This window comes from Notothenia rossii (genome assembly GCF_949606895.1).
Source record: "Notothenia rossii genome assembly, chromosome: 6".
NCBI classification, from domain to species: Eukaryota; Metazoa; Chordata; class Actinopteri; order Perciformes; family Nototheniidae; genus Notothenia; species Notothenia rossii.
The window spans coordinates 26322471-26344266 of record NC_136909.1 but is presented as its reverse complement, the minus strand read 5'-3'; the positions used below and the strand labels follow the sequence as shown (position 1 = coordinate 26344266).

The window sequence follows — 21796 nt, the reverse complement described above, 5'->3', positions numbered from 1 at the left end:
TTCTTGATGAGATAGAGAGAGCTTAACATACCCATTATATTATTTAGGTTGTGTGGTTACCTTGTTCTTTAATATAAAAAAAGGCTATAAAGGATACTAAATGCATTCATCAAAATGCAGATCAAATCATAAATCAAAGCAATTGACTGTATTAATCATTTTGCTCCTGTTTCCTATTTAGAAACACCACTTGACTCGTCTCCTTATTGTAAGGACTTTAAAGTGACCTCATTCCATCACATTTACAAAGCTTAAAAGAAACACTTTGAGAAATTATTGCATAATTAGCTGCAGGATGTTCAGTTCTGGTAAAAATGGGGAATCTTTTTTTTTCCGTCCTCTTTCTTGCCCTGTAAATAAATGCTTTGCTCGTAAAACTTCTATTGAAAAATGCTGATGAGGTGACTTGAATGAGGATCTATGGTGTGTGTTTGTGTATGTGTCACCAGTAACCTTGAAGGTGTAAAAAATGTATAGAAATGTTGTTTATGGTCAGTCACACAAGGTACGCTGAAGATGACTGGTTTACAGAGAGGTTTGTGCTAGTCAAACATAATGTGAACAGTCCTCCAGTCTCCAATTACACTTGGTTAGAATACAATTACAGAAACATACTTCCCAAAACGATTTTCTTCAGAAGATGAAATGTTGTTTTTTATTAAACTATCTCAACAACAATTGAATAACTTGCATGGACATTTGGTAAACACATTCATGGTCCCCAGAAGTGAATTGCAATCATTATTGTATCCCCTTACATCCATCTGCATCATCTAGGCAAATTATAATTTTACCAATGCTCTATGACCACATAAAAAATGTGTATGTATCACAAATGTATCAGAGTCAGATTGGGCTTTTAAGGGAGGGGGGCTTAAATGGAGGATTTCAGAAAGAAGGTGAATAATCTTCAGACAGTATAGGGGAAAAAACACGTGTTTTTTTATATTAAAGCATGTCAACATATTCTAATAGAAACCCATGTGTACGAACCAGGAAATGAGGATAATATGTCCCCTTTAAGAACAGCCTCACAGACCCGCTAGCACACTCTATCATGTGTGTATTGGTTTGTTGTCAAGGCCAGGTACAACCTCCAATCTTAGCTTATTAAAAATAATGAATTTGTTAAATCTTTCTGATATAACTTGATAGAAAAAGAATACATACATGGATGAAAAATCCTGTGGATCTGCCGATGGGTCACATCTAAACAGGCATACACGAAGAGCCATATTCCTTATATAAGACAGCGGTTTCATATCAACAGTATGCTCTGAAGCTGCCTTCATACTGCTGCTTTGTTAGAGAATTATTCATCTCTCACTCTATTCCTGGGAGGATGTTGTTGACAGCGTCTCATCTCACTGTCTGAGTACAACTGGTTTCCATTAGGGCAGGGATTGCAATATGATGTCTTTGTGGAACATTCAACAGTTGCACTAAATTGTAAAAGCTCCGAAAGCAGAAGTGATACTGAGGCAAGAAAGGAAACATTTATTGTTTATGAATGTGGTGTCACACAGGTCCTGTCAGAAAATAACAGGGAAGTGAGGTCTTGGTTTGAGGTCTTTGAAATAATCCTCTCCTCTTTTCTTTCAACAGACAACTGAACTTTGAAACTGTTCCACATCTGCACATTTGTGTAAAAGCGATACATTGCAATTGCAAAGACAGTCTAACATTCCACATGACAACTAGGTTTTACATTTGTGATGCCCATTGTAGTTTATATTGTTATAAAAATGTACAGAATAACATTTTTGTGTCTCAGTGCAAAATATATATTTCAAAAGAATTCCAGAAAAGCCGTGCCCTTGATAAATGACCCCCCACTTCTCCCCTGATCTGTGCCCCCAACAGTACAATAACTGGCCTGTTTACAAGACCACCAATAAATAACCAACAGAAGCAGTTTTACAGTCACCGTCAGATAGCAGCAGTGTTTCAGCTTTGACTTATTCACAAACAACAGTGTGTCACTGTACACCCACAATTCATCAGAACAACTCTAACTATAGATAATAATAATTACAGTTGTATTGATAGTAATAACCATAACAATTACAACCAAAAAAAGAAATCCAATGTGTCACATCTGCATTACAATATTTACATTGCTTTTTCAAGTTCTGTGGCTTAATTTCCGTCTGTGAATTTCCCAAGTAAAAGAAGGCAATGAAGTGTCTCTAAGGTAAAAGGCTGGGAGTGGGGAGTTTATCAGCTGGTGCAGATGCTGTTGATGGAGATGATGGCGGGGTCCACCAGACCCAGCTCCTCGTGCTCATTAACGCACAGCTGATAGCCGCAGCCTCGCCTACGCTTCAGCGGGGTCACCTTGGCGTCAGGCTTGGCGCGAGGCGGAAGGAGGAAGCCCACGCTCCCTGCGATCAGCATGTGCCAGATGCTGTGGATGTAGAAGTAGTTCTCCTCTGTCTCCACAAAGGCGTAGAGGGCCACGGCGGAGGTGGCGATCATGGTGCCCGGTAACAGGAAGAACACCCAGCGTTTCCAGGTGGGCGGGTAGCAACGCCGCCGACGGATGGTGCGCACCGTCTGACAGGTCAACACACATAAAACAATGTTTTAGGACCTGTTATTCATCAAATCTGAAGTTGCAAATGGTAATCTATTTGAGCTATGAAATTACACTGACAAAGAGCATAATAATAGAGAAGTAGAAGTGGAGTTGGTTGAATTTAGGTTTTCTTTTCTTTAATTGACTTTAGTTCCAATGTCAGTAACATCATGAAACTCTGTTGAACAACATTGGGGCTTTTCATTATTTTTTCTTTCCATTTGTTCATTTCAAAGCACACCTGTCATCCCATTTTAGCAAGAAGAGTAATTTCCAGGAAATAACTGCACAATGCCAAAAAACTTCAAATACTGAGATCTATTTGTTTACCCATGAACATATTTTCCCAATTCTTTAACTACCTGTAACAACCGCATAGAACCAGAAAGAAAATGTGTTTTTGTATTTATGATCAGAGAGCCAGTTCATTACTGATTGAAAATGGGGTTATTCTCCTCTGGGCTTTACGTTACACAGGTAAATGAGATATAACAAACGTGTCCACCACGAAAGAGGGTCGCGTTTAAAGTAATGTATAAAACTGGACATTTAAAGTGCCAGTCAACATTATGTTGTTGAGATTTGGTCGATGTGCACAAAAAGCAAAAATTCAGATTAAGACATTGTAAAAAAATCTCCAATTCTAAAGTCTAAAGACAATTTGTAAGAAACAACATCTGCTATACATTTATTTCCATAAAATGATTCGGAAACTAAGGCACCCATAAAGTTTATTGCTCACTGGTCACCATGTTTAATCTTCCTCCTTCCTTGATTTAATGAACACATTTCATGTCAAAACAGGTTATTGAAGTGGGAGATCACACATGCACAGACATTAACAAATGGAGACCAATGGGATGTGAGTGATGGAGCACCAGGCAGTTTACTTTGAATGGAGGAACAGAGGGTCGGATTTTTCATAAATCTCTGCTTTATTGCCTGAAATAAGCATTCATGACTACTGCTGCAGCCTAGTACATCACAAGGATCATAATCAGCTGATAGAGGCTTTAAATTGGTCATCAGCAATTGGGACGTCACAGCTTTTGCAATATTTTTTATTTATAAATATATTTAGAAATAGACGTAGATATACATCTATATGTAGACGTAGAAATAGACGGCTTCATTATTGATTTCAGACTCTATTTTCATCGGTTCATAAACACTGATTGCTTGCATTAGATTGTTTTAGCAGTAAGAATCCGGACATTGCCAAGTAAGTTGTTCATGAAAGATTATGACATGACATGTATGTATGTAATTATGACATGTATTCTGGCAGTAAAATGGCTCTAATTGACTATATAATGACTTGATTATTATGTATGCATTTTATTTCATTGCTAATAATCTATGTTAAGCAAATTCAAGGAACTCGGTCCCTTAGAAACTGCATCATTTTTTGGTTAAAACAAAAAAATTAGACCAAGATGGTCTTGTCATGTATAAAAGTCAGGGACCTCGTTTAGTTTGAGTTAGGGATTTTTGGCATTGGCAGATTTGAACTTCTCCCCTCCTTCTTACTGCTCAGGAAGCGTCTGCAGAGCTGAGCAGCAGACGCTTGGTGCCCTTCACTTGACTGATCTAATTCGGTTGTGTCTGGGAACATTCGGAATGCCAGGCTTTGCAAAAACATGACAAGTTGAAATGAAAGGGCTCTTGTAGAAAATGTGCAGCACTCAAACTGAGGGATTGAGGAGGCGGTGCTGAAATGCAGACTATTGAACTGTTGATAAATTATGAAGTGGTGGGTAATCAAAGCTGGAGCAAGTGTTACTTTAAAAATGAAAACAGTAGCATAACTTGCATTTAATGTTTTAAGTTGCTGTGCTTATTTAAATACTGTGATTAGGAGGCATCGTCGTATTAAGATAAATACTCTGTGTTTGAGACTTTATTTTACTGCTTTTTTTTCATAAAAGTATTGTTTTTGAATTTAGTCCTTCATTTGATAAGGAAAGTAACAGTAAACCAGAACATGATGTTTTACATTTATCTAATAACATATATCAACAAGCTCTCTACAAATATGCTAGAGCTTATAAGGAAAAAGAGCAAAAATAGTTGAAGCCAATGGCTTTATGTAAACTCCAAATGCACTCACATTTGAATGATAAACTAGTGCCCTGCATGACTCCTGAAGCACTGCTGTTAATCTAAATCTAAATCATCTCTATGGTCAAATAGATTGTGTCCTTAAACTGGATGATTTACACGTAGGAATTGTAATATTACTTTATCTCCCACAGTTTTTGTAGGATCCTGCAGCTCATAGAAAGATCATTCACAGTACTACAACTCCCACACTTTATTCAGAGCAAAGCTTTCTCCAAGGAAGCCACAAACCTTGTTTTCAAACTCATGTTAGATGGTTTGGTGTTAAAGGCTTTTTTCCAAGAACCTTGCCTGAAAGACTATTATTTGTTATCTCTTCAGTTCAGGGAGCACATTATGTCTCGGAGAAGAGTCAGTGGAAGTACAAGCTGACTTATAATGAAAATACAACCCATGACTAATACCCACAGGCTGCAAAACTTTTAAAGCCCCTTCCATACTAATGTAAAATAGCTTCACTGGTCAGGAACACACAGTTTTTAGCCATGCACATGTTCCAGCACTAATCTTAAATGATGTATCAAATCCTTTTACACGTACTAGCATGAGGAACAATAGATGAACAGCGCTGACACATTTCATCTGCATGTTTCAACAAGCTTGTCTACGAATGTCAAACACAATTCATGTATTCAAATTAATCATCTTTCATCTCTTGTAGACCACACGCTGTAAGTAGTAACATTTTCTAAGAGGAAAGTCTGTCTTCATCTCGAGAAGATTAAGAAGCCTATATTTATAATTTTGTCATACAAGATCATACCGTGTGTTACAAATATTAACACCTTTAGTAAATGCCTTTATTATTGGTATATTCCAATGAACTGGTTAAACTTGGAATGGTTCATTTTTGCAATTATACCGTTTTTAAATGCAGATTAACTCAATATGGAATATATCAGCTTTAAGCTCTGGTCTTCTTGTCTAGTCTTCTACTATGCAGTAAATACAAGAGTAGTCCTTACCCATGCCACGGCCATGATGCCCAGGGCAAACAGGCTGGGTCCCAGCAGGTTCCACAGACCGTGACGGTCTAGCTGCAGAGCCATAGACAGAGACATCGCCCCCAGCAGATACAGCACCTTGACAAAAAACACATGGATCAATAACAGCTCTCCATAAACCCCACTGACACTGTTACTGCCTCAGTAAATAACAGGATAGTTGTGTGTTCAGGACACAACACATCAGTGGTTTTGGCGAGAGTAAAACTGTCACAAATGTGATTTCCTCCTGACATTGTATAATAATGGCGACAAAACCTTCAAAGTCTTTTAGAAATGATTGACGGTTACTAAAACACCTGGACACGATTTTCAGTTACTAAATGTGGAACTACATCTTCCTTCTTTCTTTCTGCACCTGTGTCCTGTTTTTCGGATTCGAGTTCCACTTTTTTAACACAGCTGCTACATTCATGGAGGTCCATTGTACCTGTAACTGTGTTGCTACAGAAAAGCTGGAATGTAGCACAAACGGGCAGGGAAAATGCCTTGTGTGTTTAAGTCAATTAGTAAGAAATGGAAAACTACAGTAAAGGAGAATTCAAATAGCTTGACATATTCAATTGTTTCTCTATTATCAACTAATAAATAAATAATAAATTACATAGATTTATTTAGCGCCTTTCATATACCCAAGGACGCTTTACAGAAGGAAACACAAAACACACTCTAGGTACATTGGGACTATAGAGAAGATAAGATATACAATATAACAAGTACTTTATTGATCCCAATTTGGGAAATGTTTGCGTTGCAGCAGCATAAAATGACATTAGAGAAATTAAAAGACTTGAAATAAACAATCCAAAATGTAAATGTCTCAAATAGAAGAAAACAGACAAGGAGACATAAGGCAGATGAGGCGTAGTGTGGCGTTGTCTGTGAGTGCAGGGGGATGAGTAACTAAGGTTGGAAGGTTATTTTAGACGGATGAGTTTTCAGGGTATATTTGAAGATGTCTAGAGAAGGGGCGTTATGGATTTCAGCAGGGAAGGAGTCCTAGAAGGTTTGGGCAGCAACACTGATGCACGATCCCTAAAAAGTGCGGAGACAGGAAAGAGCAATTGAAATTATGCCAGAGTCTGAGGATCGCACAGTACGTAATCCCTCCCTGAAATAACCAACACCAATAATTTGATCCTATTAATTAAAGTTAAAACATTTAGGTGCTGTTTGTGTTGTCAGAGTTTGATAAAGCGTATTCTTATGACTCAATCTCACAGTGTGGCATGCAGTTGATTTATCTGCAGCTGAAATAAATTAACACAATAATAACACAATATATTTGGTATCCATTGATAAAGAAAACATCCCAATCATATCCTGTAATGTTAACAGCTTCTACAAGACCAGGCTTTTCACAAATGTGTAAAAGTAAAGTTAAAAGCCTGCTATTAAGAAAGCATGTCATCAGTGCATAAAATAACAGAGCTCCGATGAAGTGTTTGCAGAACGATACACCAACTGAACTTTATTTATTGAATGAGAGCCCCCAGTAATAAAAAATAAAAAAAACACTATAAATGTCCATGCTATAAATATTGCCGGTTTAACTTTTTTGGTCAAGCTCACAATTTGACATAAAGCCACAGGATATGAAATAAATAAAGTGAGAGGGAAAAAATCAATAAACTGGGCTGCACAGCTTTGGGAGAACTTAAGCCCGTGCAGGATGCCTGAGGTCTGCTTTCTTCTGTCTGGAGTGCACGTGAGGAGGAATTGGGGATTTTGGAGACGGAAAGGGAAGACTTGTGCTGCAGGAGAGCAGGAATAATTGGCACAGACGGAGAAGGAGAGGAGCAGCATGGAGCAGCCCGAGGACTCTGGGCAGCACGAGTCATCAGTCATACTGCACCATGGATCAGACAGGGGCGCCATAACATGTATACATGTATTGTATGCAGGCTTGAGGTTTAGCTGTAATGAATTATTATCTGTAGCTGTGACAGACAAGCCTTCGGGAATCCTAGTACAAAGTCTATTTCTGTCTGCCACATATATTTTCATGCTTACTTATGTGCAGTAATAAAGACTGTAGTACATATGGATTACAACATGTCCAATGCCAGTGCCTCAATAAATTGTGTTACAAGGACCATGCTTCGTAAAGAATAGGGCAAATAAATGTTGGGAACACTAAGATAGTGAAGAGCATATGAGAGACAGCAAAGTTGAATGGCACAGGTATCTTTTCAGAATTGACCTAGCAATACTGCGATCGAATGGGCCGCTGTTGAATGAGTCATACAGCGGCCTGGTATTAATCTCCTAATATAAGCCAATAATACACCCTCTTAATTACGAAAAGCTTTAATCTAATTTCATAGTCAATGGATACATTTATGACCTTGTCTTCACCATCTCTTCCCCATAATAAAAATAAACATGTAATAATAGCAAGACATTGTGTTTCTGTATTGTTATATGAGCTAACTTGAAAGAGAAAACAAAAAATAACATCAAAACCTAAAATGGCTGTTTTATATATCCATCATGTTTTGTCAAGATGCTCCCTCCAGCTCTGAAATCTGGAACCATTGCAGAGGTGCCTTTAAACTGCATCTTTTTTTTTTTGGGCCAGAGAGTGCCTTCTTTGAGAGGTACAGTAGTGAAAGGGGGAGACATAGGGGAGGACATTGCCTAATAGTTCCAGGATCTGTAGATGAACCCCTTGAAAGTCAGATTATATAGAGGTCTAGTCTATGAGTCTATGAGAAATGAACCTATACTTCTCACCTGATGTCCTTTCCCTTAATGTTTTTATGGTTTCATTGTGTTTTTTAGTTCATCAAAGATAATGCTAACATTTTGGTAGCTTAAATGTCTTATCCTGTGACAAGCCAATGGTTGACACAGTGACTATTTTCACTTCTTACAGTCCAAGCCATGTACAGAGGTTCAACTTTGACATAGCATAATGACCTTGAGCAAAATAAGATAAAACAATTCTACTGAAGACAAAATGTCATTGTTAGATATTCTGCTGACATAATTGTGATGACTTTTCAGCCTTTGGAGGTCTAAAAGTCACAAACAAAACACTAGGTGCTCCTGGGTCCTTTGCCCTCTACTGCGGTCATGGACTTAAACAAACAAATCAACACGCAAATACACATACATACACACACGCACACACACACACACACACACACACACACACACACACACACACACACACACACACACACACACACACACACACACACACACACACACAAACACAGTCTCCATCTATTACACAAACTCACAACTCCACTTGCCAGTCCTGACATGTGCGATTTGATTAGTGACTGCATACTGCAGTGCTCAGCAAAAAATGAAAACTCTAGAGGACAGCAGATGTTTGTATACTCTCCCTCCCTCCCACTACTCCGCCCCCTCTACCCCTCCCTCTGTCTCATTTATGGACACGTGTACACACACACACACACACACACACACACACACACACACACACACACACACACACACACACACACACACACACACACACACACACACACACACACACACACACACACACACACACACACACACTTTCCATGAGACTGCTCCATCTTGGTGGGCAGCCAGGGAGCGACATAGGGAGAAGGTGCACCTGTTAGTGTTTACTGTTATCCACCGCAATATGTCAGCAACCAGAGAATTTAGCACCAGGCATTGCTGATTCTAACACATTGATCTTCTGATTAATAACTACAAATTTGGGCATATGTGGTACTCATTTACATTTTCTCCTTCACAGCTCTACTTGTGCATCCTCTGATCCCTGTTTGCTTCATACTTTTCAAGTTGTCGACCGCTAATGTTGACCTCTCAGTCTTGATGCGGTAAATGCATGACAGTGGACATGGTCTACTGATGTCTAATTATTGATGTCTTCACAACTTATATTTCAAGCAAATCATGTCAAAGTCTTGAGTTTCTGTTTAGAAAAGCTATAACTCTGTTTACAGACACAATCTGGGTTACTTTTCTTACACTTTAATGACCTTGTCCACTTGAATTCTGGGCATGTTATGTAGTGAACTCAACTGCCTTGGAAACAAAAGTGGCCATTAGTTGGAATATTAGGTAAGAATACAGCTCCATTAAAATAGTGAAACTGAAAAAACTGAAAGGTTGACTTTAATTAAATGTATTATGTCAACAGATTAAACATAACTGTATTAAGTTATCAGATATTAGTAGTATATATCAGTTAGTTGAAAGAAATAATACTATATAAGTTGAACCTAATTTTTGTTTTTTTAAACTTCATATTATTGCTTTTTAACTAACCTAACTAGTTATGTGAAATTATAGTCAACATTTTACTTGACTTCCCTTTAAGTATAATGCGACCTACAGTAGGTGCCTACCTGTTTGATGATGGACTTTAGCCTGGCCATTGCAATGACAGTGACCCACACTGACATCAGCGAGCCGAGGAAGTCACAGAACTGCAGCACGTCGTACTCCATGATGCAGAAGACCACAATACCCGGCTGATCACAAGCATGGTAGAACTGTCAGAGGAGAGGGAGAAAGCAGTGAGTGGTTATACACACAAGAAGATGGGACAGAAACAACACATCAGGAATTGGATTAGTAAAGTTATTTATTATGAAATGATTCCATAACAAGAGCTGACATGTACATTATTGAATGAAGAGCTGGATGCTATGCTCTGGTTGCCTTCGCTAGACTATCTTCATGTGGTGAGCCTTTTTAATTTGGCCTTGATTTAGATCTAAAATTGTTATCTTAACCACCACTGTCACATGCTGATAATATATACAACTCTTGTTTCTTTAACAAAGTGATAGTAAATTACTGTCTTTCTTAACTTGTATTTTCAACCAAAACATTTCAAGCAGGCGTCTGGCTGGTAGGAATGAAGCCAAACAAATATGTTAAGTGCATACATTATCTATCCTCACTAAACATGTACAAAGCATATACCGGATTGTTATATTTTAAAATGTTTAATGTTTTGCAACCATGTGTTGTCGTTTGCAGTCTACTGACAGATATCAAGATGAGCTTTTCAATGCAAAGTAAACCAATAATGCATCTTTCCTACTGTTTGTGCTATTATCAGACCCAAACATCTTTTTAGGTCTACTTTTTTATTATTAGTGGATGGAACATGCACCAGTGTGTTTGTGTGACAATCACTCACAGTGGAAAAGAACATGGTGAAGATGTAGACTGAAGCCTCCAGCAGGTAGTGGCTCCGGATGGCTATGGCCACCGGAGGGACAAACATCAGGTTACTGAGGCAGAGCAGCAGGGTGGAGAGGAGCTGGAAGCTGTAGGAGTAAGCCTCCGAGTTGTCTGTGCATCCCCAGCCCTCCCAACCTAACACACAGACACACAGTCAGTACTACACTGTATGATGATCTGAGAAACTAGACATCGAAGAGAGAAGAAAGCATTTGTGTTCCCAGGCTTTTTAAGATTGGAAAGGAGAAACTGGAGTTAAAATGGTTTCTGACTTCCCAAAAACTGTGAATAGACTTTAAGAAAGTTTTCTTGAAGCTTTAACCCTTTAGAATTTTAAGTATTTTTTAAAATGTTTAAAATATGTATCTCTTGACAAGATGAATGCTCCATGGAACCTTATAAAAAAAGAAATCTCTGTGAAAAACAATCAAAACAGATAAATGAGAGGTTGTTTATTTTCTAACCAAGTCTCCTGATGTGAACTAATCTAGAGAAAAAACACCCCTGCTCTGCTTCTTTAATTCAATCTTCAAAAAAGGCTGGATTAGATACGACAGTGTGAATTAAATATTTGTGAGCACTGTTGAACGGAGAGTTTGCAGTGTGAGATGGGCCAAGGGCAAGTGCTGAATGCAAAGCGCCTGCCAGGAAGCAGTCACACATATGAAGTATGACAATGAATTTAACTGAAGAGAAAGCAGCTCTGATAAAAGAACATCAAAGGCAGGATTTGTTTTAAAGCCCCAGAGGATGCGCTTTGTTTAGTTTCATAAACTCATCTTTGATTGAAATGCTGTTCGTAATTAAGAGGGTGTATTATTGGCTTATATTAGAAGATTAATACCTGGCCGCTGTATAACTCATTCAACAGCGGCACTTTGATCGCAGTATTGCTAGGTCAATTGAAAAGATACCTGTCCCATTTAACCTCGCTGTCTCCCATTCGCTTGTCACACTGCATGATGTATGTTCAAACTAATTGAAAATTATTTGCAGCAGTGATGACCTAATTCCCTTACATAAAGTCATATCTTATCTTGTATGCAAAAAAGCTTTTGACTGCTGAAAATCACTTTCACTTATTAATTCATGGCCACGCTTTTTGCTGATAATTAATTAGTGATTAATAATGAAAGACAACGTAGAGAACATACACCAAATTTGTACAACTATTCATCGACTTCTATCAAACAACTTGCTGTGCTTTGTTGGTAACCGGCTTCGATAACTGGGCTTAGTAAATGCAAATAGAATTTCAAAAAGCGTACATTGAAATAGAATCAAAGATGACATAAATAGACAACCTAATCTGAATTCAGTGCACATTCAAAGTGTGCACAGAATCAAATCAGCAGAGAAGGAGAAAACAAGCTCTCCATGTGAGCCTGAAGAATACACTGAACATGATTTACAGATTTTATAGGGAAGTTCTTACCTGCTTTGCATTCACAGGCAGCATAAAGATAGTTGTTTGTGCGTAGAAGCTTGCACTGTCCATACGTCCCACAGTCATTGATGCATGGAGTCAGGTATGCGCGCATATACACCTCAGCGGTGACATTGGGGCATGCTTCAAATCTGAAAAAGTCAGAGACAGGCAGAAAGTTAGTTGGAGGTGAAGAAGACGAACATCACTGCAGCACCACAGGGGAATATACGTACCGTTTTCTATCAGTGTGAAGGTAGAAAGGTGCTACTGTTTCACTTTTAAAAGGATTTCAAATGACATATTCTGCTCTCAAGATAGCCTTTCTTATTTGTGGTCAGTTGATGTGGCCAAGCTAGAGGCATGGAACTGGAGATGGCAATGTCAGTCTGTCTTTCATGATTGAATGGATATCCAGGAAATGTCCATCCTGTTCCCCAAATGATGAATCCTCATGACTTTGGAGACCCCTTGACTTTTCCTCTAATGTCACCATGAGGTTCACAGTTGTGGTTTAGAGCTAGATGTCTCAACAACTATTGGAAATACTGCCAATAAATGTGATTATAACATCATGTACCCATCAGGATGAATGCTAACAATTGTAGTAGCCATGGCATGATTTAGAAATGTCCAGATATTCCAGATTTACAATGTTATCCTGATAATCTTTGATACATGCTTAAAACTCCTAAATGGCACATAAACATACTAGAATCAATTGAGCTTTAATTTATTAAGCAACTGGTTTGGTTTCATCAAAAAATAATAATACTTTAATCCGAGTCAATCGAGTTTGAAAGTCATCACATAACGGCATTGTAATACACGGTTCGGCTGCATTAAATATTACACATCTGCCGTAGTTATTTATTTATAGAGCCCAGATTAAAAGACCTTTGGACAAACTGGAAGAACTGCCACCAAAACTGAATACTTGACGTGGATCATAAATATATCAGCAATTAAACTTCTTCCATTTCTTGAAATGTTTGGCTCTATGAAACCTGATGTACTTATATGATTCTGTTTTCTTCAAGGTTGTATCTTCCTGGTCAAATGTACTTATTGTAAGTCGCTTTGGATAAAAGCGTCAGCTAAATGCAATGTAATGTAATTTCTCTTCACAAAATATGTCTCCTTGCAGTATCAACATTAATTCGGCTGACTTTTATATTTGATCCAATTGGTAGATATAGTTATATTTACCCCATAACGGTGCAGAGCTGATATAAAAGGACTTGTAATTTTTAAAGATATTACTGATTTTCTTTGAATATAAGAATGTAAATACTGAATTGAGAGAATAGTCAGGGGTTTTGGGTGATGGGAGACACATCTATGGATTCACAATTTCAATAGCTTACCATTGAATGACGGATAAACCTTTCTCAGATATTAACGTATAGAATATGTGAAGTAATATAGCCATATCCTGTAAAATTATGTGAAAACATGAATAAAACTACACATGTTCAAATGTTATACATACATAAGTGTCCTACACTAATAATAAAAAGTTATTATGGCTGTGTGTACCTTGTGTGCACCGCCTAGTGGTTAAAGCACGTTATTTAATTCTTTTTTAAATATGTTATATTTGATGAAAAACATATTAAGAGTACATAGGGGGAAAGTAGAAGGTCAATGATAGAAATAGAGAATATAAAAAATCAAGAAGATACTGTAAGTGATCTCTACAATAAAACAGTTTAATGCTGGATGTACAAAGATATTAATAGGAGGAGGTGCAGAACAGACAAACTAATTAACCTTTATTAACACATTAAAGAATACTTTAGGTTAAGGTCTTCTTTTAAATAAGAAAAAAGCTTTGGGGGTATCTATAGATAAATATTAAGCCTGACAAAGTACTTAACGTCTAATATATTGCTTTCCTGCAATGTTAACTATGTTGAAGCACTTATTTTAAAGGTGGGGTAGGTAAGTTTCAGAAACCGGCTCGAGATACACTTTTTGTTATATTCCATGGAATGCTCTTAACATCCCGATAGCAATGAATATCTTAAGTGCTTTGACAAAAAATTCATAAGTACTGTAAAAAGCACGGCCCGGCTAAAATAACTGGATGGCCTACCTGCCTGTCAGCCTTCCATCTGTGCACAAACTTATCTCGTGCCCTCATTGGTCATGTGCGCGTTCTTGTGTGTTGGAGGAAGGGCTCTGTAAGGAAGTGGCAGATTTTTTCCGGTTGTGTATTTTCAAATTCTAGCGCACTGAAGCTGGTTTCTCCAAAATTACCTACCCCACCTTTGACTGATATTATGAATTATACTCTTATATATGTAGATAGTATAAGAAATTTGCAGAATACAACAGTTTAATGGTGGAGGTACACATATTGATAGATGTCTTGTAATGCACTGTTGAGGAACCTGCGACCCAAGTTTTTCATTCATTGCATAACTTCAATGTTGTGTATATGATATGTCAATGAACCTTTGACAATCTTGAAATCTTGAAAGGGATGTGCAAAATAGCCATTATACAGTCTTTAATTAACTATTAGTAGAGAATAACGAGTAATGAATATACTTTATAGAGATCTGCAGATAAATGTTTAGTCTTCTCAAGCACCAACTATCAAATATTTCTCCTGATTGTTGGCACTTGACAATCAACTACCCTGAATTTTACTCAGGTGTAACTAAAGTCTGATTTAAGCGTTGTTTATATTTCCCATCATTAATCAGAATCTGCAAAGTAACTAAAATAAATGTAGTGGAGTAAAAATACCAGGTTAACCTCTGAATTGTAGTGGAGTAGAATTACAAAGTAACAATGAGCTTTCATGTGGGTATATATTAATGCTGCCCATTATGGACACAAGCAATTTTCACCCATTTATTAATTATATGTTTTAAATTTGATAACACCAATGGGTTTAATACTGGCAACTTCTAATTGTGGGAATAACGAAAACGTTTGCATATACATTTTGCGAAACACAATAGCCAGCATGTGTAGTTCTGAGGGGGGGGGGTCCAGTTCGAGTCCAGTTTTGGATAGTCTGCCGTGGTTTCATTCCATTTCAAAGTGCTGTTTGACGTTTGGCGTAACCTTGGCGCACTGCCACTCCAACATCCAATCCAAGAGCTTGAAGATTAATCACAGGGTTTGTCAAGCAAAGAGACTGTAGTCCCAAACAATAGCTGAGGATTATGAGTAGTGTAGTGTCTTCGGCCAGCTAAAACATCCAATTAGCGAGCTAAAACCATAGCTGTGGAACTTGGGTAATCAGTTCAGTGGGTGTGTATCGCTGTCACTACCCGAGCCGTCACCCTGCCCGATCTGTACTGCGCATGTGCGAGATGGTCCGCCATACTTTCTGTTAGAGAGCCATATGCCATACATTTTTGCATACATTCCAACCCAGTCTCACGGCATTTCGTGTTCACCAACACGATTTTTAATCTATTGATTCGTGTTCACCAACACGATTTTCCCCTTTTTTTCGTGTTGCACAGCACGATTTTAAAAGCAATGTATTTCTATTGGTAGTCTCACGAAATTACGTGTTTTAGGAAGACCGGAAGCTGTGTGGTTCATAAAAGCATGTTCTTACTCAATATCAAGCCACAATTATTGCTTTTATTTTAAATCGTATAATTTCGGACTTTTGTTGCCGTCTGTGAGGAAAATAAATGGGGCTGAGAGCCTCAGGATACTGAAATCTGTATATATGTAAATCTTTTTTTCCTTCTAATTTTTTATTCTCTTCAAAATAACACACTGTTATTTACAAACCAATAACACACAATTATCCTTGTTTTTATTTATTTGTTTAATTCCATAATCTCTGTTTTTTTTGGTGTCCGTCAGGAACTGAATTTCAAAATAAAAATAACCGGAAACAGATGTACGCATTTAGAGTTCAGGATGGCCAAAGACACTACACTACCCATAATACTCAGCTATCGTTTAGGACTACAGTCCCCGTGATTATTCTTCAAGCTCTGGGATTGGATGTTGGAATGGCAGTGCGCCAAGGTTGCGCCGAGCATCAAACAGCTGTTTGAAATGGAATGAAACCACGCCAGACTATCCAAAACTGGAATCGAACGCCCCCCCAGGACTACACATGCTATGGGACATCTCTACTGAACGTTTTCGTTTTTCCCACAATTAGAAGTTGCCAGTATTAAACACATTGGTGTTATCAAATGTAAAAATATAATTAATAAATGGGTGAAAATCGCTTGTGTCCATAATGCGCAGCATTAATATATACCCACATGACAGCTCATTGTTACTTTGTAATTCTACTCCACTACAATTCAGAGGTTAACCTGGTATTTTTACTCCACTACATTTATTTGAGTTACTTTGCAGATTCTGATTAATGATGTGAAATATAAACAACCCTTAAAGCAGACTTTAGTTACACCTGAGTAAAATTCAGGGAAGGTGATTGTCAAGTGCCAACAATCAGGAGAGATATTTGGTAGTTGGTGCTTGAGAAGACTAAACATTTATCTGCAATTGACATGAATGGAAACGAGTAATAAAGTATATTCATTACTCGTTATTCTCTACTAATAGTTAATTAAAGACTGTATAATGGCTATTTTGCACATCCCTTTCAAGATTTCAAGATTTTCAAAGGTTTATTGACATATCATATACACAACATTGAAGTTATGCAATGAATGAAAAACTTGGGTCGCAGGTTCCTCAACAGTGCATTACAAGACATCTATCAATATGTGTGTACCACCATGGTACCACCACCATTAAACTGTCATATTCTGCACATTTCTTATACTATCTACATACATAAGAGTATAATTCATATGTATGATATCAGTTAAAATAAGTGCTTCAACATAGTCAACATTGCAGGAAAGCAATATATTAGACGTTAAGTACTTTGTCAGGCTTAATATTTATCTGTAGATACCCCCAAAGCTTTTTTCTTATTTAAAAGAAGACCTTAATCTAAAGTATTATTTAATGTTTGAATAAAGGTTAATTCGTTTTTCTGTTTTGCACATCCTCATATTAATATCTTTGTACATCCAGCACTAAACTGTTTTATTGTAGAGATCACTTACAGTATCGTCTTGATTTTTTATATTCTATATTTCTATCACAGACCTTCTACTTTCCCCCTATGAAAGTGTGTACTCTTAATATTTTTTTAATCAAATATAACACATAAAAACAATAATTCAATAACATGCTTTAACCACTAGGCGGTGCACACAAGGTGCACACAGCCATAATAACTTTTTATTATTAGTGTAGGACACTTATGTATGTACAACATCTGAAGATGTGTAGTTTTATTCATGCTTTCACATAATTTTACAGCATATTGCTATACTATTTCAGACTCAGTATTTACATTCTTATATTCAAAGAAAATCAGTAATATCTTTAAAAACTACAAGTCCTTTTATATCAGCAGTGCACCGTTATGGTGTAAATATAACCTATTTATTAATTGGATCAAATGTAAAAGTCAGCCGAATTAGTGTTGAGACTGCAAGGAGACGAATTGTGTGAAGAAAAATTGAAGATGTTGTTTAATTGTTGATATATATATGATCCACGTCAAGTCTTCAGTTTCGGCGGCATTTCTTCCTGTTTTTCCAAAGGTCTTCTCATCAGGGCTCTATAAATAAAGAACTACGGCAGATCTGTAATATTTAATGAAGCCGAATCGTGTATTACAATGCCGTTATGTGATGACTTTCAAAGAGAAAAGCAAGAACACACGGAATTAAGTATTATTTTATTCTTTTAAAATGTTTTCCGGATTTCATATCATATAAAGACCAAATCCCAGCATGCATTGCGGCTAAAACATCCAATCGGCGAGCTCAAACCATAGCTGAGGATCTTGGGTAATCGCTCGAAATGCCTACGTCTGTTTCCGGTTATTTTTATTTTGAAATTCAGTTCCTGACGGACGCCAAAAAAGCCAGAGATTATGGAATTAAACAAATAAATAAAAACAAGGATAATTGTGTGTTATTGGTGAGTAAATAACAGTGTGTTATTTTAAAAAAGAATAACAACTTAGAAGGAAAAAAAGTTTTACAAATATATAGATTTCAGTATCCTGAGGCTCTCAGCCCCATTTATTTTCCTCACAGACGGCAACAAAAGTCCAAAATTATACGATTTAAAATAAAAGCAATAATTGTGGCTTGATATTGAGTAAGAACATGCTTTTATGAACCACACAGCTTCCGGTCTTCCTATAACACGTAATGCCGTGAGACTACCAATTGAAATACATTGCTTTTAAAATCGTGCTGTGCAACACGAAAAAAAGGGGGAAATCGTGTTGGTGAACACGAATCAATAGATTAAAAATCGTGTTGGTGAACACGAAATGCCATGAGACTGGGTTGTACATTCACAGTAAATATATATTCAGTATGATAGCTGTCTAACAGAAGTTAAATTCATTTCTCACTTATTCTGACAATGTACTTAACCCCAAATAAAAGTACCCAATAAAAAGAGTTGTTAAATAATAGTGAAGTCACGTTGTAATAATAATAACTCATCTCTCTCTTGTTTTTTTTTTAGCTTTGCTAAAAGCCACTGTGTCAAGTGTGCTACTTGGGATGCCGTCCGGAGTTGTCCAATATGGCGGACCATCTCGCACATGCTCAGTACAGATCGGGCAGGGTGACGGATCGGGTAGTGGCAATCGCAATGATGCTCGAAATGTCCCATATAGGCCTACGTCTGTTTCCTGTTTTCTTTATTTTGAAATTCACTTGTTCACTGTGTTATTGTTGAGTAAATAACAGTGTATTATTTAGAAAAGAATAACAAATTAGAAGGAAAAAAAGATTTAAAAAATACAGATTCTCTGAGCCCCATTTCTTTTCCTCACGGAGGGCAAAAAAAGTCAGATTTTATACGATTTAAAATAAAAACAATAATTGTGGCTTGATATTGAGTAAGAACATGTTTTATGAACCCCACAGCTTCCGGTCTTCTGAGACCCGACCGGACAAAAAGACGTGCTGCAGGCACGAAACACATTACCAATATAAATACATTGCTTTTAAAATCGTTCTGTGTGACACGAAAAAGAAAGGGGAAAATCGTGTTGGTGAACACGAATCAATAGATTAAATGTTGTGACTATAACACAAAATGCCGTGAGACTGGGTTGGCCTGTTAGATGTTGTGATTATGCAGCTAACTGCAGCTATCAAACTAACAGATTCACATGGACATACAGTGGGGCAAAAAAGTGTTTAGTCAGCCACCAATTGTGCGAGTTCTCCCACTTAAAAAGATGAGAGGCCTGTAATTTTCATCCTAGGTATACCTCAACTATGAGAGACAAAATGAGGAAAAACAAATCCAGAAAATCACATTGTCTGATTTTTAAAGACTTTATTTGCAAATTATGGTGGAAAATAAGTATTTGGTCACCGACAAACAAACAAGATTTCTGGCTCTCACAGACCTGTAACTTCTTCTTTAAGAGCCTCCTCTGTCCTCCACTTGTTAACTGTATTAATGGCACCTGTTTGAACTTGTTATCAGTATAAAAGACACCTGTCCACAACCTCAAACAGTCACACTCCAAACCCCACTATGGCCAAGACCAAAGAGCTGTCAAAGGACACCAGAAACAAAATTGTAGACCTGCACCAGGCTGGGAAGACTGAATCTGCAATAGGTAAGCAGCTTGGTGTGAAGAAATCAACTGTGGGAGCAATTATTAGAAAATGGAAGACATACAAGACCACTGATAATCTCCCTCCATCTGGGGCTCCATGCAAGATCTCACCCCGTGAGGTCAAAATGATCACAAGAACGGTGAGCAAAAATCCCAGAACCACACGGGGGACCTAGCTAATGACCTGCAGAGAGCTGGGACCAAAGTAACAAAGGCTACCATCAGTAACACACTACGCCGCCAGGGACTCAAATCCTGCAGTGCCAGACATGTCCCCCTGCTTAAGCCAGTACATGTCCAGGCCCGTCTGAAGTTTGCTAGAGAGCATTTACATGATCCAGAAGAGGATTGGGAGAATGTCATATGGTCAGATGAAACCAAAATAGAACTTTTTGTTAAAAACTCAACTACACGACGTGTTTGGAGGAGAAAGAATGCTGAGTTGCATCCAAAGAACACCATACCTACTGTGAAACATGGGGGTTGAAACATCATGCTTTGGGGCTGTTTTTCTGCAAAGGGACCAGGACGACTGATCCGTGTAAAGGAAAGAATGAATGGGGCCATGTATTGTGAGATTTTGAGTGACAACATCCTTCCATCAGCAAGGGCATTGAAGATGAAACGTGGCTGGGTCTTTCAGCATGACAATGATCCCAAACACACCGCCCGGGCAACGAAGGAGTGTCTTCGTAAGAAGCATTTCAAGGTCCTGGAGTGGCCTAGCCAGTCTCCAGATCTCAACCCCATAGAAAATCTTTAGAGGGAGTTGAAAGTCTGTGTTGCCCAGCGACAGCCCCAAAACATCACTGCTCTCGAGGAGATCTGCATGGAGGAATGGGCCGAAATACCAGCAACAGTGTGTGAAAACCTTGTGAAGACTTACAGAAAACGTTTGACCTCTGTCATGCCAACAAAGGGTATATAACAAATATGAACTTTTGTTATTGACCAAATACTTATTTTCCACCATAATTTGCAAATAAATTCTTTAAAAATTAGACAATGTGATTTTCTGGATTTTTTTTTTCTCATCTTGTCTCTCATAGTTGAGGTATACCTAGGATGAAAATTACAGGCCTCTCTCATCTTTTTAAGTGGGAGAACTTGCACAATTGATGGCTGACTAAACACTTTTTTGCCCCACTGTATAAACAATGTCTTAATCTCTCATGCTACATAGGATCAAAGGAGCAACCTTGCATTGTGTTGCTTGCCTTGAATCTTTTTGAAATGCTATCTTATACAATCAGTTACAGACAATGAAACTCCAGGAGGTAACAAATGTGTTTCTTTGCTTTTTCCCAGAACCCATTCTTTTAATTGGCACAGCTGCTCACTTCTTAATCTTTACGTTATATCACTCTGTTTAATTGCCTTGACGAGCATCTATCGTTCACACTTCCTCTTTTCTTCTCTAACAAGGCCTGATTAATTTTGCATGTGGAAATCTATCACATATGTGAATGTTTTCCACATTTTCATACCTCAGCACTGCTCTCGTGTTAGGATGAGCTCATGTCCCGCACCATCTGCTATTATTTGTTATTCAAATTCAATTGGAAGTCCCATGTTGCCAGCAAAAAAACAACTTAATTTCATTCTGTTCGCAATTTTGTGCCATTAAGAGTTCGACAAAACAGCTCAATCTGCTGATATTTAATACTTAGAAACTTGTGAAAAACATTGTGATGGACAACTAAATGGAAACGTTTTGCAACATTTCTCATAATGACTTCAAACCACACTCAGATAAAGAGGGTGTTGTGCTCATCTGTTGT

General features: G+C 37.7%; 1 protein-coding gene across 2 annotated transcripts in view; it reads right to left on the bottom strand.

The window, feature by feature from the left end:
- Positions 1–1482: 1482 nt before the first annotated feature.
- The window catches only part of tmem8b (transmembrane protein 8B), a 43898-nt gene continuing 23584 nt past the window's right edge, over positions 1483–21796 (bottom strand). Inside the window, exons 9-13 of one of the 2 annotated variants that reach the window (XM_079686253.1) lie at positions 12347–12489; positions 10868–10929; positions 10065–10211; positions 5665–5781; positions 1483–2556 (exon numbers count right to left, since the gene is read on the bottom strand). In XM_079686253.1, coding sequence (XP_079542379.1) covers positions 2221–2556; positions 5665–5781; positions 10065–10211; positions 10868–10929; positions 12347–12489 — 805 coding nt within the window. In that variant the 3' untranslated portion in view covers positions 1483–2220. Of the gene's footprint in view, positions 2557–5664; positions 5782–10064; positions 10212–10867; positions 11047–12346; positions 12490–21796 lie in introns of both variants that reach the window. The other variant, XM_079686252.1, reaches the window with a different exon arrangement.